Source organism: Dreissena polymorpha, chromosome 8, assembly GCF_020536995.1.
Source record: "Dreissena polymorpha isolate Duluth1 chromosome 8, UMN_Dpol_1.0, whole genome shotgun sequence".
Lineage (NCBI taxonomy): Eukaryota > Metazoa > Mollusca > Bivalvia > Myida > Dreissenidae > Dreissena > Dreissena polymorpha.
In genome coordinates this window covers 71,014,273-71,033,552 of record NC_068362.1, presented here as the reverse complement: position 1 = coordinate 71,033,552, position 19,280 = coordinate 71,014,273, and the positions used below count along the sequence as shown (strand labels likewise).

At 35.0% G+C, this 19,280-nt stretch overlaps 1 protein-coding gene across 3 annotated transcripts in view; it reads left to right on the top strand.

The window, feature by feature from the left end:
- LOC127841385 (insulin-degrading enzyme-like) overlaps nt 1–19,280 on the top strand; it is a 48,667-nt gene that overhangs the window by 6,951 nt on the left and 22,436 nt on the right. The window contains exons 6-20 of one of the 3 annotated variants that reach the window (XM_052370193.1): nt 2,051–2,220; nt 3,207–3,329; nt 4,092–4,294; nt 6,433–6,505; nt 6,899–6,991; nt 8,139–8,230; nt 8,639–8,719; nt 9,420–9,523; nt 10,319–10,421; nt 11,148–11,243; nt 11,538–11,564; nt 13,538–13,620; nt 14,699–14,843; nt 16,917–17,027; nt 18,429–18,549. In XM_052370193.1, the coding sequence (XP_052226153.1) occupies nt 2,051–2,220; nt 3,207–3,329; nt 4,092–4,294; nt 6,433–6,505; nt 6,899–6,991; nt 8,139–8,230; nt 8,639–8,719; nt 9,420–9,523; nt 10,319–10,421; nt 11,148–11,243; nt 11,538–11,564; nt 13,538–13,620; nt 14,699–14,843; nt 16,917–17,027; nt 18,429–18,549 (1,625 nt within the window). Of the gene's footprint in view, nt 1–2,050; nt 2,221–3,206; nt 3,330–3,356; nt 3,376–3,402; nt 3,422–4,091; nt 4,295–6,432; nt 6,506–6,898; nt 6,992–8,138; nt 8,231–8,638; nt 8,720–9,419; nt 9,524–10,318; nt 10,422–11,147; nt 11,244–11,537; nt 11,565–13,537; nt 13,621–14,698; nt 14,844–16,916; nt 17,028–18,428; nt 18,550–19,280 lie in introns of those variants that run through there. The other 2 variants (XM_052370195.1, XM_052370194.1) reach the window with 2 other exon arrangements.

Here is a 19,280-nt window from a genome sequence, read left to right as displayed (position 1 = left end):
GCAGATGTTGTGTTTACTCTGCAACACTCTGAAAATTGAGCGTATGTAAACGTTGAATGTTTTTGTGGAAAACGCACGACTTATTAATTCACCTAAATAAATTGTGAAGGCTTAAGAACCTTCCTTTGTCTTAGTTTTGTGTTATTGTCCTCCGTCCGTCCATCTATCATTATGTTCATCCGTCCAATTTGCACCCATCCTCAAACAAAGCATATGTTGCGGGGGATACCTTGGGCCTTTCAGGCCCTCTTGTTTTTTCTTACAATGAAAAATATATAATAAAAAACATGAATGTTACACGAGCCCTCTCTTGCCAGACAGACGCCACGTTGTATTTAATACAAGAAGAACAAATGAATATTGGCACCCGGGCCTTCAATCTGTAATCAGGGAAAGTCATTTTTCATGCCGAGATCTGTTTTAGCATGATACAGCGATGTTTGGGTTTGGAGATCTTCAATTCAGCCTAATCAACCACTTTTGACACTATATAAGATAATAGACTGCCAACAATAGACTTTGGACTTTGTTCTCACCGCAAAATGAAACCAAGTATACTTGGCGCTGTCGCAGAATGAAGTTTATTTTGAACACGTCCACGCTTTGCAGCCGCCTTGTTTAATTGTGTAAACAGAAGAGCGAAAACGGAAACGCGAATGTTATTGCTTTCAATCAACTAATTCACTGATCCGGTATCGGAAATCTCATCATTTAACTTTCGCTGCGCAGAACTCAGTAATTCCGTATGATCGAATGACCGGTCATAATTCGGATCCATCAGTCTCAATTCTTTCTGATACGCTGGATTTTGATTTTCTTTTCGTTTTTCTTTAAAAACAGATCGTAATAACAATAAAACGATGCTTATCTGGAGCTCTGGTGTCTTAACTAAAATTGGAAAATAAGTATTGTTGTTTTGCTAACAAATGCTTAAAGTTGAGAATACAAGTGTTTTCAATATTATATTGACTAAGGTTCAACTGATAGAGCTGGATGGGTGGTGAACTAAAAGTTGAGATCTAAAACAATTTTTTTTTTCTTGGGGAAACCTTGAATTGTGAATTTGTAGGTCCATTTCAAGTAAAAAACACACACTGGTTGTCCAAGCTCAATGTTTATGTATACAAAGCTTTGCTAAATAAGCATTCCTACACACAACACTTACCGAGTATTCTCTATGTTTTCTAGTGTAGGTTTGCTTAGTAAATAAGCAGTCCTGTCCCCAACACTTATAAGGTATTCTCTTTGTTTTCTAGGTTTGCTCATTAGGTAAGCAGTCCTGCACACAACACTTTTGGGTTGTTCTCTGTGATTTCTGTTTAAGGTTTGCTCAGTTAACATGTTTTCCTGTACACAACACCTACCTGGTATTTTCAATTTTTAGCTCTACTGGCCGAAGGCCTGAAGAGCTTATGTCATGGTGTGGTTTCCGTCGTCTGTCCATGCGTGTGTGCGTTAATGAGAACTCGAACCCTATTGAAAATAGGTTACATCAGAGTAAAAAGTCCAGAATTATCTCCTCTTGAATTTGAGAAAAAAATGAAAATTCATTTTTTTTTTATGTGATAAAGTCCATAATTTTCATCCAATTCTTGGCAAACTTGTACAGTGTCTTTGTATCAATGAGGACTCAAACCCTTTTAAAAAAAGAGAAATATCGAAGCAATAAGTCCAGAATTACTTCCCCTTGAATATGAGAAAATTTGAAATCCCGCTTGTTTACACAATTAATTCCACAGTTTTCATCCAATTATTTCCAAATTTGCACAGTATCTTTATATAAATGAGGACTTGAACCCTATTGAATATGAGCAGTATCGGAGAAATAAGTACACAATAATCTCCCCTTTAATTTGAGAAAATTCTCCTTGTTTGCGCGATTAAGTACACAGTTTCCATCTTATTTTTTCCAAACTTGCACAGTGATTATAGCAGTAGAGCGATTCAGGCCCTCATGGGCCTCTTGTTTCTGTTAAGGTTTGCTCTGACAGTAAATAAGCATTCCTGTAAACAACACTTGCCCAGTAATCTCTTATGTTTTCTGTTGTAGGTTTGCTCAGTTTTTCTTGGAGCCACTTTTCACTGAGTCAGCGACAGAGCGGGAGATAAACGCAGTGAACTCAGAGAATGACAAGAACCTCCAGAATGACACCTGGCGTCTGTACCAGCTGGAGAAATCCCTGGCTGACCCTAACCATGACTACAGCAAGTTTGGAACTGGTAAGGATGTTGGTAGATGTCATTTTTGTCACCTACCGGTGAAACCGGAGGGGACTTATGGTCTGCGCTCTGTGCATCAGTCTGTCAGTCACACTTTTTTGGATCCTGCGAAAATTTAAAAATTTCTTCATATTTTTTCATGAAACTTGAATCATGGATAGATGGCAATAAGGAGATTATGCATGTCATTTCATTTTGTTCCTCCTTCAATAATTCTGGTTGCTATGGCAACAAATAGATTAGAAATATTGCTGTAAATAGTGGAGTTTCACCGGTAGGGGACTTGTATTGCTTGGCAATAATTAATATTGTGTTAATTAATTTGAGCCTCACTTTGGGTAACAGGGCTTTATGCATGTGTGTTAAGTGCCGTCCCATATTCGCCTGAGTGCAATCTGCACAGGCTTATCAGGGATGACACTCTCCGCTTTTATTGTATTTTTCATTAAAAGGAAGCCTCTTCTTAGCAAAATTTCAGTTTAGCCTGTGTTGACTGCACAGGCTAGTCTGTGAAGACACTTTATGTTACAATAGCTTCTTTTATTAACATTGCCAGGGAAAATTGACACATGAATGGACTTTTATGTGTTCATTAGATGGAAGAATGTTGATTATAAAATCTATTGATTTCTATAACTTTAATTACCTAAAATAAAAATAAGAAAGTAAATGGTACTCAAACAGTTGTAAATCTGTTTGGTTTAGAAACAGGGCTTTTTTCCTGTTTTTGTGAAGAGGCCTTGGTCCCCTCATTTTTAGAAAAAATGAGTTGCGTACTGTTCAAAATTGTGAAAAAGATTCGTGAACTTCTTGAAATTTGTGAAAATTTGAGTCACAAACTTCTTGAAATTGTGAACATTTGAGTCGCAAATTTCCCAAATTTGTGAACAACTGCCATTCTAACAGACGGGAAAAAGCCCTGTTAGAAGACATAGCCAGCAAGAATTTTGTACATCATATGTCAAGTGTCTTGAATTATTTTACAGGGAACAAGCATACATTGTGGACAAGATCGAAGGAGCTAGGGTACAACATCAGAGATGAGCTCCTGAAGTTTCATAGCCAGCACTACTCTGCAAACCTCATGTCTCTAACTGTACTTGGGAAAGGTAGGTTCATGGATGCACCTTATGTCTCTAACTGTACTTGGGAAAGGTAGGTTCATGGATGCACCTTATGTCTCTAACTGTACTTGGGAAAGGTAGGTTCATGGATGCATTTGTACAAACCCACTAGAAACATCGAAAGAAATATTTAATTTAAATTAATTGAATGCTTACATTTTATTGCAGCATGGTCAAGCCTTCATTTATTTTAAAGCTGGGCTGCCAAGCTTAGTGTTTAGTGCGCTGGATTAAAAATCCAAGCAATTCAGGTTTGAATCCCAGACAAGCCACATAACTTGGGTTTTTGGTGTTATTTCTCAAACCATTCTCTACCTACCTCTGATTTAAGTAAGGCCAGTGTTTCACCATTTTGGGAATGGGGCCAGGTCCTTGTGGACTGGGAAAAATCGCTGTGTTTTGACAAAAATTAGGAAATTATTGTTTGTTTTTTTTTTGCTATCAAATGCTTCAAAAATGAGAATAAAAGTGTTTAAAATATTATATTTAATAAGGTGCAACTTCAAGAACTTGATGGGAGATAAGCTTAATGTTGAGATCTAAAAACAAAAAGAAATACTTTTTTCCATTTTGAACGAAAAAAACACTGAAAGCAGTTGTCAGTTACTGGCAAAAGTATGTTCATTTAAAACAGCATACAAAGTGAAATGTGTGAGAAGTTTTATTGACTGTCCTGGTCTGAAATGAATATCATTGAAAAAATCGAAAAAATGTACGTAAAAAATAATTTAACCTTTTATACTGCAGAGAGTCTAGATGATCTCTCCGCGATGGTGGTGCCATTGTTTTCTGCTGTGACCAACAAGAACCTGTCCGTGGCCGAGTGGCCCGAGCCTCCCTTTGGTGCTGACCAGATGTGCACAGCCAGCTACGTGGTCCCTGTGAAAGACATACGTAACATGACCTTGAACTGGGCCATACCTGACCTTCATGAGCACTACAAGACTAACGTATGTGGAAAAGCTTGAAATGTGTGCGAGTAGTTTAAATTACAGATACATTGTATGCCAATAAAATGTCCTACACTAGATAAAAAGAAAAAGGGACATACTCCAGCAAAAATCAGTCACTATCCCTTTCTTAACCATAATTTGTCTTTTATTGTCATTTAACTGTCAAGGTTTGAGTGAGATTTGACCATTAAAGCCACACACCTTGCCTTTGACCTTGAAATATAATGCATGTTAATCAATACATATAGATGCAATTTGAAAGTGTGCAAAATTGTCATAAAATCTATAGTCTAGTTAGCATGTAATTTATTATTATACGCCCGTCTATGACGGGACGTATTATGGTATACCCCGCGTCCGTCTGTCCGTCCGTCTGTCCGTCCGTCTGTCCGTCCGTCTGTCCGTCCGTCTGTCCGTCCGTCCGTCCGTCCGTCCGTCTGTTAATGTCGTACGCTACGTCAAATATCCTTTGACAGATTTTCTTCAAATTTTAACACAATCTTAATATTGATAAACCCTGATCCCCTTTCGTTTTTGACGGAATTCTGAATTGTCGTTCCAGAGTTATGGGACTTTGTTCGTCAAAATTTCGTGATTTCATTGAATGTCCTACTGTAGCTCAAATATCCTTCGATGGATTTTTTTTCAAATTTCAACACAATCTTAATATTGATAAACCCTGATCCCCTTTCGTTTTTGACGGAATTCTGAATTGTCGTTCCAGAGTTATGGGACTTTGTTCGTCAAAATTTCGTGATTTCATTGAATGTCCTACCGTAGCTCAAATATCCTTCGATGGATTTTTTTCAAATTTTAACACAATCTTAATATTCATAAACCCTGATCCCCTTTCATTTTTGACGGAATTCTGAATTGTCGTTCCAGAGTTATGCGACTTTGTTCGTCAAAATTTCGTGATTTCATTAAATAAACTGAAGTAAAAAAATGATTCAAAGGGTTATTTATTACCTTACTACTTCATTGGCGAACGACGGGCGTATCATGCGCTCATGGCGCAGCAGTTTATTTTTCATAAAGTACCGCTTTAAAAACCGAAAGTAGGATTTCTATACATATATGTCAATTTTGACAAACAAGATTATTTTTAAGTTTTAAAATGCAAAAAAGATGGATTTCAACCTTGTAACCACCAGATATATTCTAATTTGCATAGATAAAATTGAATCTATAGCCTAGTTAGCAAGTAATTTATTATTTTTCAAACTGTACCGCTTTAAAAACCAAAAGTAGGCTTTCTAAACGTAAACGTCCATTTCAACAAACGCAATTATTTGTAAGATTTAAAGTGCAAAAAAGACGGATTTCTACCTTGTAACCACCAGATATATTCTAATTGGTTTAGATAAAATATGTTTCTTATTTATACTTAAATTTACAATGCCAAATAAGTTGTGTGGCTTTAATGAAAGGAGTTGAACATTTAACCCTTAACCACTTAGATAAGTATTTTGAAGCATTTGTCGTCCCTTAGAAAGTTACATTTAATTAAATACCTTATGTACTAAATTCAAATTTTAAAGGCTTCATTTCAAACCTTAAGATACTGTTGAACAGCAAACAGCATAAACCTGAACAGGTTGCAAAAGCCATTTCATATGGCTTCTTATGGGGGAAAGATTTAACAGTATGAATTTCAATCAATAAAATCTGTTAAACTGAAAACAAAAAAACAGTAAATTTTGATGCTTAGAAGCATAAAACAACTTTTAATCTCTGCTTGAATGCTCATCATGTATTTGCTTAAATCTTAAATGAAATACAGTATCTCAATGTCAAAATGAAGTTGAGACAAAATGATAATTCATAGCCCTGAACTCCAGAAAGTGAGAAACCCAGGAACGCCACAACTGAGTGGCGCTCTGTGAAAACAGGGCTTTAAGTAGATGCCTTTATTGTCGTACTAGATTAGCCTGGCAAAGGCGGATAAGGGATGACACTCAGCTTTATGGTACTATGTTTTGAATCAAGTATCTTCGTAGCAAAAATCCACTTGAGGCACAAAATGTTGCCTCTGATGAGCCTGCGCAAACAGCCAAGGCTAAGCTGGGACTACACTTAAAGCACATGCTCCATTTTCCCAGAGCTCGACTCCAATGTTTTCGTGTGTATTGCAGCCTGGGCACTATCTGGGTCATCTCATTGGACACGAGGGCAAAGGAAGTCTGCTGTCAGAGTTGAAAGCAAGAGGTGAATGCTTTTGTATTGTTCCAGACTAAGTGCATGTATAATTTATCATCTATTCAAATCCATTGGTTTGATAAGCTAACTAATTAAACTATCATCAGGAAAACTTCCAAAAAAGCAGTTTGATTGAAAGGTTATCAAAATAACACAGAACATGTAGGACAAAAAATGTTAACATATGGAGCAAAACATAAACGGATGATAATTGAATCAAATTGTTTTTATGAAAAACAAAAGGTATGTCATAAATTGTGTATTGTTAAATTAATAAATATGTGTTAATATTTTTCCATTTTACATAATATATCGTTATGTCACATCATACGTAAATATGCACTGCATGTGATGTATTACCACAATTCTCAACCTCTTACCATACATGTCTGTCTGTTTCAGGCTGGGTGAACACCCTGGTAGGGGGCCAACAACAGGGAGCCAGGGGGTTCATGTTCTTCATGGTCAATGTGGACCTCACTGCAGAAGGGCTAGGTATGTAGTGCCTATACACCAACAACATTTTCATTCCAGTTTGCCTTTTTTGGCGCAATTGGTTGATGTTATGGGATAGAGAATATATATACATAATCGTACAGTGCCCTTGTATTGAGCGTGTCCTTGGGTTGATCATTCTGTTAACATTAAGAACAGGCTCTTGTGATGATATCACACATATGCACTCTGACTGTTTTGTTTCTCTAACATTAATACACTTGAAAATAAATACAAGCGAAACCAAAAAAACAGGTGAAAAAACTGGTATTATTGCATTTCAAAATCTTCAACTTAAATAATCCAAATTTATAGATTTTCCATACATTTAATTGGTCTTCTTCTTTAAATTTACAAATAAATTGCAAAGTGAAGCAAATAACTGCCCTTTGTTAAACACAACACTTTCATTTATTTGATTTATTTAAAAAAAATACTTTCACCTTCTGCTGATTCTCAGATAATGTTGCATTAAAAATTCTAGCATAAGAACTGTGTGTGCACATCGCGTCAGGTGATAAACACATTTTCAGTGCAAATACCCCATCTCAATTGTACATTTATTGCATGAAATCTTTAAATAGTAAAATATATGCCAAAATTTATTTGAACAAATGTAAAATATTTGTGTAAATAAATTTTTTGAGCACTTTTTTGTGCCTATGTTGTGTAAAAGAAGAATGACCTGTAAAACAGAAACTTGTAAAATTGTAAATAGGAGTTATAAAATGTTACTGTCTAGGTTTAGGTAAAATATGTTAAGTGAATCAAATTTTGATGTTTATTTGGCCTTATACCTATTGCAGTCTAGTACAGTTGTATTTGCCTATTCTGTGTGACACCTCAATACGAGATCACCACGCAAGTAGTGCATGTTATTGCAGGTGGTTATGGAACTATCGGCTTTGTGCGGTTAAATATGCTGTAAATAAACAAATTTGACATGGATTTAAAGGGAATTAAATTAAATCAATGAAAGTACCTAATTGTTTATTATTGAATTGTGTGCATTAATTCAGAAATTATATTTTGTGTTTTATTAACTGATGGACATGCGATTGCCGAAGGATAGGAGGATAATTGTAATAGATACTGTGTTTATTGGTACTGAGAACCCTATTTTATGATTGATTGTGTTTGTTTGCAGAGCATGTGGATGACATTATCACCTTGACCTACCAGTACTTGAACATGTTACGAAAGGAGGGACCAAAGAAGTGGATCTTTCAAGAGTGTGCGGTAAGATACAAGTGGAAATATAATTTTGTAATGAAGAACACACCTTTCTTGGTCAGTGAAAGTTAAAAAAGATGATAAGGATAAAAAAATGTGAGGAACAATTTAAAGTTCATTTAACCCTTGCAAAGATTTTTAGACTGATTTCAATTCATGCTGTACGTACAGCTTAATCTGCGACAATACATTGGGCTTTTATGGAGTGTTTGGTTTAAAGGAAGTCTTTTCTAAACGAAAATTCACTCGAGGGGGAAAGTGTTGTCCCTGATTACATTGTTTGGACTGCACAGACTAATCTGAGAGAACTCTTTACGCAGATGATTTAAGCCCAGTTTTCCAAGTGTGGGGCTCATATATTTCTGCTGTTGCTGTCAATTGTATGCTTGATGATGTAATCAATGTCTTCTTCAGGACCTTGGGGCCATGCAGTTCCGGTTTAAGGACAAGGAGAGGCCACGCAACTACACATCAGCTCTCTCTGGCATTCTTATGGTACAAAGCACAGGGTGGAAAGTCCAAACCTTAATACATTCAAAATGAAATATGGGAATACAAAAAAAAAATTGTTTTATGAAATATAAATTTGGTTTATTTATTTTATTTAGTTAGCACAGAAAGGCAAAGGCTTATTGAGAAATTCTCGAGTAAATTTCCTGGGTAAAACAAGTACTTGGGGGGGGGGGGGGGAGGGACTTCTAGAGATAGATCTTTTAGTGTGGATTGAATCTGGAATCTTCCAGTTACAAGAGGGACACCATATCCTCTACACCAGGCATATTTTTCATTGTTTTTTTTTGTAACTACAGTAGTTCCTGGTCACAAAATTAACTTAAGAAACAAAATGCAACGTCGATAATGTATTACCGCTACTCAAAATTTGCAAAATGATGTAATTTATTTGGCATGTTTTTATTTCCTTGAAAATTTCTGGTAAAACCTTTGAAAATGTAAACAAACAGTGAAAAACTATACTTTTAAATAACCCTATTCAACTTAGAGGAAAAACTAGTTCTGCTGATTCAAGATTATCTCAGTTAGCAAAAGGCCTTTAATGTCATAAAGATTTATTTAAAGGGTATATGCTTAGAGTTGTGGTTCAAGTTTTCTATGCATTGCTAAATAAACTTACTTTTATTCAAGGCTTACTTAGTTCAGTTTATCTACTTGGCTATAATCAGTTGTGCATTTTCAGGATTACCCAATGGAAGAAGTCCTATGTGCCCAATATCTGCAGTCGGAATTCAAACCTGATCTGATAAACATGGTCCTTGATAAACTGTTACCAAGCAACATGAGGTACATGACATTTTGTTGTTGATTTAATATGATAAAGATTTAATAGCAGTAACATTTATAAGCGAAGGTTTAAATCAAAAGAATTTAAAGCCATTTATGTAATCTGAATTTGAAAGTAGAGACTTGTTTAATATTAAATCATTCAGTGAACAAATTGTCAACTTTCCATATAAAAAAGTTCATGATTTGTTTTGGGTTTAAAGAATACTATGAGGGAAAGGTATAATGATAAATTTTATCACATGCTATACCCTGTTTCCCATGTAATACAACCTTTACATATTTTTGTTATGTTACACATGTGTAATACAACATTTTTAAGCATTTTCATTACCTTAGTTTTCATTTATTGACCAATCGCATTTTGTTAATTTGCTGAAATGACGTTGCAACGTCAAATGACGTCACGAAATGTGAACAACATTTGGGATTAAACATTATGTTTGCGTAAATATTTATTGAATTTGCTCATTTAAAAGCATGTGATAAAAAAGATCTGACACTCGATGTCATATCATACCATATTTTATTAAACTCGTTCAGAAAATTCGTTAGTAAGCTTGATAAAGGCTCGCTTACTAACAAAATTCCTGAACTCGTTTAATAAAATATGGTATGATATGACAACTCGTGCCGATCCTATATATCTATTACACAAAGCGTTATGAGACCATGTATCAATCTTGTTGGATCTCGCCGTTCTACTCGTCACAACAACTGGGCTGATACAATGTCTCTGAACAGCAAACTAGTTTGATATTCTATATTGGCATGTCTGAAATCCTTCTACTTCAGGGTATCGGTAGTTGCCAAGAAGTTTGCTGGACAGACAGAGAAAACAGAGGCATGGTATGGTACAGACTACAAGCTAGAAAAGATACCTGCAGACAAAATAAAGGTAGACACTTAAGTTCTGCGACTATTTATGTAGAAGTATGATCTGGTTAATGGCCCATATTCACTGACTTACTCTTAGACTTCAGTATAAAAAAATAGACAGACCCAAGAAAAATACGTAAGAATTTGAATAAATACAGGCTTCAAATGTTGCTTACGTGATTTTTGTAAATGAAGTATTTTGTAATTAGAGGTGATAAGATTTTATGAAATATTGAACTGCATTATAGAATTAAAACATAATAGTTTAAAGAATATTTCGTTTTTTAGACTGAATTGATTAATGAATTGCATTCATCTTAAATAGAAATTTTTAATTATTGTGATCAGATTTAATCTTTAAGGTCCTGGCTAAAATTAAATGATTCCTGTAAACAAAAAAAAGTTAGATTTACATCACCATTAAAGCATTTTAATATGAAAGACATACACATGAGAGAGCTAAAAAGACTTATAGGAATTGTAATTAATTAAAGAAATTGTCTGAAATTGTCTCCCTTAGATTTAAAAAGGAATGTGAGAACAGTCTTCAAAAAATGTTTAATTTAAAAAAAGCTAATATATTCATGTTTGTATCGAAATACTTGTTTTTTTTCAGGCATTACAAATCCTAAAGTGTTAAGTGGCATAATAATCAAAATATATGAGCATTTCAAAAGATCACTTTTTACTCCTAGATGTAAATGGGTATCAATGTGTGTTAACCAGTAACACGTATGTTTCACAGACCTGGGAAAATTGTGGGCTTCACGAAGCGCTGAGCCTACCAGAAGTTAATGAATTCATACCGACCAACTTTGATCTGGTGCCACAAGAAATGGAGGTAAGCAACAGACAACATGCTACACAATTTTTCTGTGAAATATTTTTTTTCTTTAAACAAAGATATATAATATATAAAAAAAATAATTGCATGATTTTTTTCTCTGTCAATAAATTTTTGTTAAAGACAAAAAAAGGGCATTTCGCGTGAGTACTTGTTCATGCATATCAAACCTACTTCTAGAGGTTTTGGTTATTCATAGATATGAAAGTTTTTATTCCAATTGTGAACAGACCTTGTTTCTGTGTAAGAATGAAATTTCTAGAATAATATATTTTCTTTTTACATTTCCAGCAACCTGCTGCACCGATGATGGTGAAGGTAAGTGAAAGTCACTTATTTAGTATTCCCCTTTACCTGGCAAGCTAGCTTAGTTGGTCCAGCGATTGACTATAATCAAAGGATTGCTAAATGAATTCCTTCCCCTCCCACATACTTTGTGTAGGATTGATCATGAAATCCTATCTACAGCCAACCTTTGTCAACTTCTGGTTCAAGTAGGGCAGGTGGCAGGTTCTGGCATAAGTATATGCGTTAAGTACTGGAAACAAGCTTACACAGGAAAAGTTTGAGTAGGTAAATATATACTTGCAATGGGACTGAAATACTGCTTAAAACAATGCACATTTCAAATAATCAAGTACAACATTATTCCCCTTATTCTGCGGCCATGTGGTAGGTTATATTTGTTTGAAATTGTTATTCCGTATGTAGACTCTGTTATTGGCAGTTTTCATAGATTTAATCCACTCTTTAAAAAAATTAATAAATATGTTTGTGGTCATAGTATGTTAGCTACATTACATAAAATAGCCTTTTATGCAATAAAGCTTATGTCAAGGGAAATTCTATGCCATCAGTGAATCATTATATATGAGACAATAAAATAATAATAATAATAATAATAATAAAATCTTTATTTAAAGAAGATAGACTTGTTAAGAAATACATCAGATGAAATTACATTATATGCAATTTATATAATACATTTCTTATTTTCAACAAGGTCTTCTAACAATATACTATTTACAACAAATACATCATATTTCATCTTGAGCAATTAGAACAAAACATAAAGAATCATATATGCATGCACACTTGATAATGATATATATTATAATTGAAAACAAATGACAGATAATAAAACTACAATAACCATTTATGCAAGAACAGTATTCAAACATTAAATTAATGTTATTTACTAAAACAACATGAAGCATGTTAAGTTTATGTCATAAAGTGTGGAAGAAAGATAAGCTTTTAATTTTTTCTTAAATGTAATTAAATTTTTTGTTTGAGGTATAGATTGGGGTAACAAATTCCAAATTTTTTTGCTAGAAAATTCAAACAATTGTTTGCAATAGTTTGTTTTGGGTATTCGCACTAGCTTTAAATCCCCCTTTTCGCAAGATCGCAAGTTATAGTGATTATTTTGTGAAGGTGTCAAAAGGTCACGTATGTATGTTGGGGTTCGATTGTGAAATGCTTTAAATACAATAACTGACGTGAAATAGTGATTACGCTGTTCGAAAGTCAACCATTTTAAATCTTTAAGTAGTGTTTTTGAATTAGTGTTGTACTTTTTATTTAAAATATGTGCACCACAACGCTTTTGTATTTTGAATATTCTATTAATTTCCGTTTTGGTCGCTGAACTCCAGGAAACACATGCGTAGTAGGATATAGGTGAGATATAACCATTATAGAAGAGCTTACGCATTTCAAGGGTTAAATAATGTGTGTCAAATAATTGTGGAAAAGTTGCCGCTTTTTTAAATTAAAAACCTGTTATTTCAGAGTTATCACTAACATTTCACAATTATTATTTTTTATAAAATAGGCAAAATACATGATGATAAAGAAAATCAAATTTAGGGTGGAATTTATAATTCTACACCACTTAGTATGACAAAGGGAATTTCAATATTATTAATTTTTTTATTTTTTTTTCAAAATATGTTTAAGTAAATTTTTAATATGTGATGGGCGCTCTGTGAAAAGGGGTTTAATGCAGTGTCGTCCCAGATGAGCCTGTGCTGTCCGCGCAGACTTCATCAGGAAAGACACTTTCCGCCTAAACTGGATTTTTGCTATGAAGAGAGTTTCATTAAACTAAAAAAAATACAAATTATAAAAAGTGGAAAGAGGCGTCCTTGATTAGCCTGTGCAGACTTCACAGGCTGATCTGGGACAACACTTTACACACATGCATTAAGCCCCCTTTTCACAGAGTACGACCCATTTTAATTTATTTTGTTTGTTTGCTCAAATGTGTTTTTATTGCTGTTCTTCAGAACACGGGGATGGCAAGACTGTGGTACAAACAGGACAACAAGTTCAAGTTACCTAAAGCTTTTGCAAGCTTTGAATTGACCAGGTAAGAACATTCAATAAACATAACATATAATGGTATACCTTTGCCAGTATTCACAGAGCTTGTCAGAGGACTCTAAACTTTAGTAACACCTAATAGAAATTTTAGATCAAATGTTTTCGTGAAATCTAATGTTTTCCTCACAAAATTCTTGAAATTTGAACAATTTTAGCTAGATTGACGTATAAATTGATTTTAATTTTCAGAGCCATAAACTAGAAATAGACAGAAAATTCAAGAAGTTTATGAATTAAGGGAATGGCCTTCAGATGCATTTAAGGAATTTGCCTTAGATGCTCTTTGATGACATTCCCAGGCTTAATTTAATTGCAATGATATGTGTACATACATATTATGTAAATTATGTTCCTTAAGCAGTGCCAACTTTGAACTGACCAATGAAACGCACAGTGTTGTATTTAAATTATGACATGTTAAGCAGTAACCATGATAAACAATGCATTAATGTTCTTACATTTTGAAGTGAACTCCATTAAAGTCTCGCTATCATCTAGGTCAATCAGTTGTGCAATAGGCATATTGTGATGTATTAACTCTTTCAGTGCTGGAACCAAATTTTGAAAGCCTTTGCAAACAGTTTGGATCCAGATGAGATGCCACAGAACGTGGCGTCTCATCAGGATCCAAACTGTTTGCTATTCTGATAGTATTCTATGAAAAAAAATCAAAGAAAATGCTAATTTAAAAAATTCATCAGACGACATTTTAGCAGACGAAAAATTTCCCAGCATGCAAAGGGTTAAATGTTGGACATGATATTTGATTCATTTTGTGTTTGTTTTTATAATTGAACAGCTGAAAGTATAGCTTGTGCATAATCAGACCAGGTTTTGAAACTGGTTAACAGTTATATCTCTATATAGTTTCAATTCTAGTCAAGACTGGGTTAAAAACATCAATATTAGTCAAATTTGTGCTATCTTCTATGCTTCAAACATCCAGTTTTGGGTTATAATCAAAACATTGTTTTATCATTTGCGTACATTGACCACACACATACACCTATAATTATGTTCATCATGCGTATGAGTTTTGTCTAAATAGTGTTGAATGTTTTCAGCCCCCTGGCCTATATTGATCCACTACATGCCAACATGGCTGTTATGTTTGTTCACCTGTTCAAAGACGCTCTGAATGAGTATGCGTACAATGCTGAGATTGCTGGTCTCAAGTACGTGCTCAACAGTACTGCATATGGAATGGCGGTAAGATAAATGTTTTAATTTTCATTCCCCATTTTCACAGTTCTTAGACACAAACCTAGGAATAAAAAAAGATCTCTAGATTGGACTATTCAAGAACTGCTTTTATTTTGAGTCGAACTGTGCAAAAACCATCTCCTCTACATAATTGTTTATTTATAACATTTTTTATCCCTCGCCAAAGGCGGGGGAATATAGCATTTTCGTTGTCCGTCTGTCAGTCCATATGTCTGCAACAAACTTTTGATGGCTGTATCGCAAAAAAAAGAGAAGTGCGAAGCACAAAAACCATAACTAAATACTTTCTTTAAAAAGTTATCGCCATTTGTTTTTTTGTATGATGTTACTTTTCAGGGCTATATCTCAGATACCATACAATATTTCAACATGTAACTGAATAGGTGTTTTCACATCAATGAGGAGAATTGTCATGCTTAAGAACCATAACCATACACTTTCTTAAATAAGAGTTATTGCCCTTTATTGTAAATGTATAATGTAACTTTTTTTTTTAAACTTTCATGGATGTATAGAAATGAATGAGGAAGATTGCTTTGCATAAAACAATGACCCTGCCCTTTATTTTGTTTTATTTTATTGTACATCAAGAGATTTACACCAATCCATGAACATTTTTTTTAGCGCGGGATATACAATCAAAGAAGTTGCTTGTTTGAAGATATTATTACCAGTGGTGGCCTGTTTTTATTAAACTGCTTGACATATTTTTCTTGTTTCTAAGTCCATACACTATTATAAGCTCTTCGTGTCGTCAGCCGTCCGCTGTAGGCGTCGTGCTAAAACCTTAACATTGGCTCTAAAATCAAAGTGCTTCTACCTACAACTTTGAAACTTGATATGTAGATGCGCCTTGATGAGTTCTACAGGCCACACTCAGTTTTGGGTCACTGGGTTAAAGGTCAAGGTCACTGTGATCTCTAAAAAAAATCAAAAAAATCTGACAAGCTTTCATTTATTCAAAACTGCACCTGTAGCCGAGCGTGGCACGTTATGCGGTGCTCTTGTTATGCCCCCAAAGGAGGGCTTATAGTGATCGGACTGCCCGTCCGTTCATCTGTCCGTCACACTAGGTTTAGAAAAATGCTCGTAACTTCTATGTCGCTTCAGATAGCATTTTCATATTTGGCATGCATGTGTATATGGACAAGGCCTTTCCATATGTACACACCTTTTGACTCCTGTGACCTTGAACTTAGGTCAAGCGTTTAGGGGGCATAAGTCATCCTATGGTGACAGCTCTTGTTTGTCTTGTTTTGCAATAAATATTGTGCTGACCTTATTTAGGTCCACAATCACAGTTAAAAAATGTTGAGTATGGTTGTAAAATTTAGCAATTTAAGTCGACAGAAGCCAATTCTACCATATTTGCCTGATATACTGCCTTTTATTGTTGAATATTAAAGCTGGATGAGATGCATGTGCCTCACTTTGAACTTGACCTTATTTCTACTTTTTACATTTGTGACCGCTCCAATATCACCCAAAACCAAAAAGGGTACAAAGGACACAATTGTTTATCAAACACAGTTTTTTGTTGTGTTTTGCTTTGAAGTCCGGTTGTCACTAAAATCTGACCAAATGTTAATCTGATCAAATGTAAAGTAACTGATATGAAAGATGAGCCATGACATGCCATATGGGACAGCGTAAATCCAGACCAAGCTGCTCAATTGTGCAGTTTCTTCTGGAGCTACCCTGTCAGTTATAAAGTCATGTGCTTTGCCAATTGATAGATAAGCGACCCTCAGCTGTTCCGATCATTGCAACCATGTCATGGTTTGAAAGTTTGGTAGGAATGTGCCTGTAAAATAATAACCACTGTACCCATACCCTTATGTCTGAACAAACACATGTTCTTTATGAAACTTCAAATAGTCTTTTTGGGCCTTTATTTGTTTATGTCAGATGCCAGTCATTATAGTGGAACAAAGCATGAGGACCGGCTTGTCTGGAGATACGTTGGCGGCATATGGCATAACAACCATTATAACATGATCGGCTCAGATTAAACATGCACATTCAAACCTTCAACTGTACAATGTTTGTATGTTTCAGCTGAGTGTGAGAGGCTACAGTGACAAGCTGGCGATACTGTTAAGGAGGATTATTGAGAAGATGGTGACCTTCGACATTGACCCCAAGCGCTACGACATCATCAAGGAAGCTGTAAGCAAAGATATGAGCATTGTTCTGGGAAAATGGGGCGTAACCCTTTGCATAGTGGAAATTTGTCGTCTGCTAAAATGTCGTCTGCTGAATTTCTAAAATTAGCATTTTCTTCGATTTTTTTCAAAGAATACTTTCAGAATAGCGAACAGTTTGGATCCTGATGAGATGCCACGTTCTGTGGCGTCTCATCTGGATCCAATTTGTTTGCAAAGGCCTTCAAAATTCGGTTCCAGCACTGAAAGAGTTAACATATGTGCGAATAATGTGTCTCCCCAAATTAGCGAAAATACACGTACCATAACAGCGGAAAGTGTTTTGCCTGATAAGCCTGTACAAACTGCACAGGCTTATCTGGGACTACTATTTCGGCACATTCTGCATTAAACTCTGCTTTCCCTGAGGGAGGCCCATGGTAAAATTGTCTTCAAATGCATCTAAATGTATATAATGCATCACATTAAATTGACCAATTAGCATGGTAAAGGGTTTACCAAGCATTCAATAGTCAAGTTGGTATATACATCATAAAATACCTATACAATATTTAAAATACAATGGGTTCAAAACAATTAATTTAATCATAAAAATAATTATCAAAATCTTCCAAAAAGCTGTCAACAGTATGGAACAGTTTGCAACTTATTTTGTAAAAAAATGTGACACTAGAATAACTGCAACAATAGGCCAGTGGTTTGAAAGGGTGACTAAGATATAAGTATTAATTTCTGTAAGGAAAACATGATACATGGATATTTTTGGCTGAAAAAACAGCAGGTGCATGTGACATGTTTGTAATTAAACTCGGGTCTCATCCTAGCTATGCAAGTTAATTCATTTATCTTTGACCTCCATATTACTTATGCCATCAGCTTTTGAGATGTTTGTCATTATAGAACTCGTAAGTCTTATGATGTTGGCAGCATTCACCAACTGCATAAGCCTAGTTTAAATCTGTGTCCAGTTTTGTCTAAAATCTACATCAATACGTCAGAATTTGACTTAAACAGATGTTGTGACCTCAGCCGTAATCTGACTGTCACATCATGCCCCTGTCATCTGCAAGAAAGGCAAATTAGCAATCTGATAACAAAGAATGACCATGGGGCTTGTTTGCACTTTTGTGACTTGATATGCTCCAGTAATGTACCAGTTTCCTTGTAGTACAGCTTAGCTCAATTTTTAGCATTACGTTGTCAGCAATTAAATTCGCCAGAATTTAATCATACTGCCTAGCTACTAGTATATGAGCTAGTTTTTATAGCAACATGGTAGAGTGTCTGCCTGATTTGGATCATTGAGGTCCCGGTTTCGATCCCTTTTGCAGTTGGAGATTTTTCTGGCTGTGTTACATTACATTACAGACATTGATGACTCAATGTAAGATGTTTGTCATTGTAGTACGGTCGCAGTCTGCGCAACTTCCATGCAGAGCAGCCCCATCAGCATGCTGTCTACTTCACCTCGGTGGTCATGTCAGAGCTGCTGTGGACCCAGGAGGAACTTCTAGACACGCTAGAAGGTGGGCCACCATGAGTGTCACCTTGACCTTGTTTATTTTAAGTCGATTGCATGGAAAGCTTAAGGTTTTAAAGACTTTCAACCATGTGATGGCATTTTTGCACCCACCTTTTTGGTTACAGTTACCACATATAATGTAATGGTTTTAAACATTAGTTTGATACTTAATCTATATATGCCTATATATGCCAATAAAGCATTGCACATGCCCCTCTGTCTTTGCATTGGTATGTACATCCGGAAGCTTTTGTTTTCAACTAACCTTTAATTTCTAGATTCATTTTACTCAAACGTTCACTGTCGATGTGTAGATAATGGTTAAGGAAGTTATTTTGACTTCACGTGTTTGGTAGAATTATAACCCTTTTCTTTGTATATACTTTTAATTTAATGAGGTCCTTTCACGCCTGAGTTGTCATTACGTGTGGACGCAGAGTGTGTCCCCGCTCTTGTATCTAATTAAGATACCAGACTTAAAAAAATTGGTAAAAATTTATAATCATAATTTATAAGTGCCTTGATTTTGAGCTTTTATAATTGTTACTGGACGATTTTGAGCTTTTATAATTGTTACTGGACGATTTTGATCTTTTATAATTGTTACTGGACAATTTTGAGCTTTTATAATTGTTACTGGACAATTTTGAGCTTTTATAATTGTTACTGGACTATTCTGTGTTTTGTTCTGAGAAAACTGGGCTTAATTCATGTGCGTAAAGTGTCGTCCCAGAT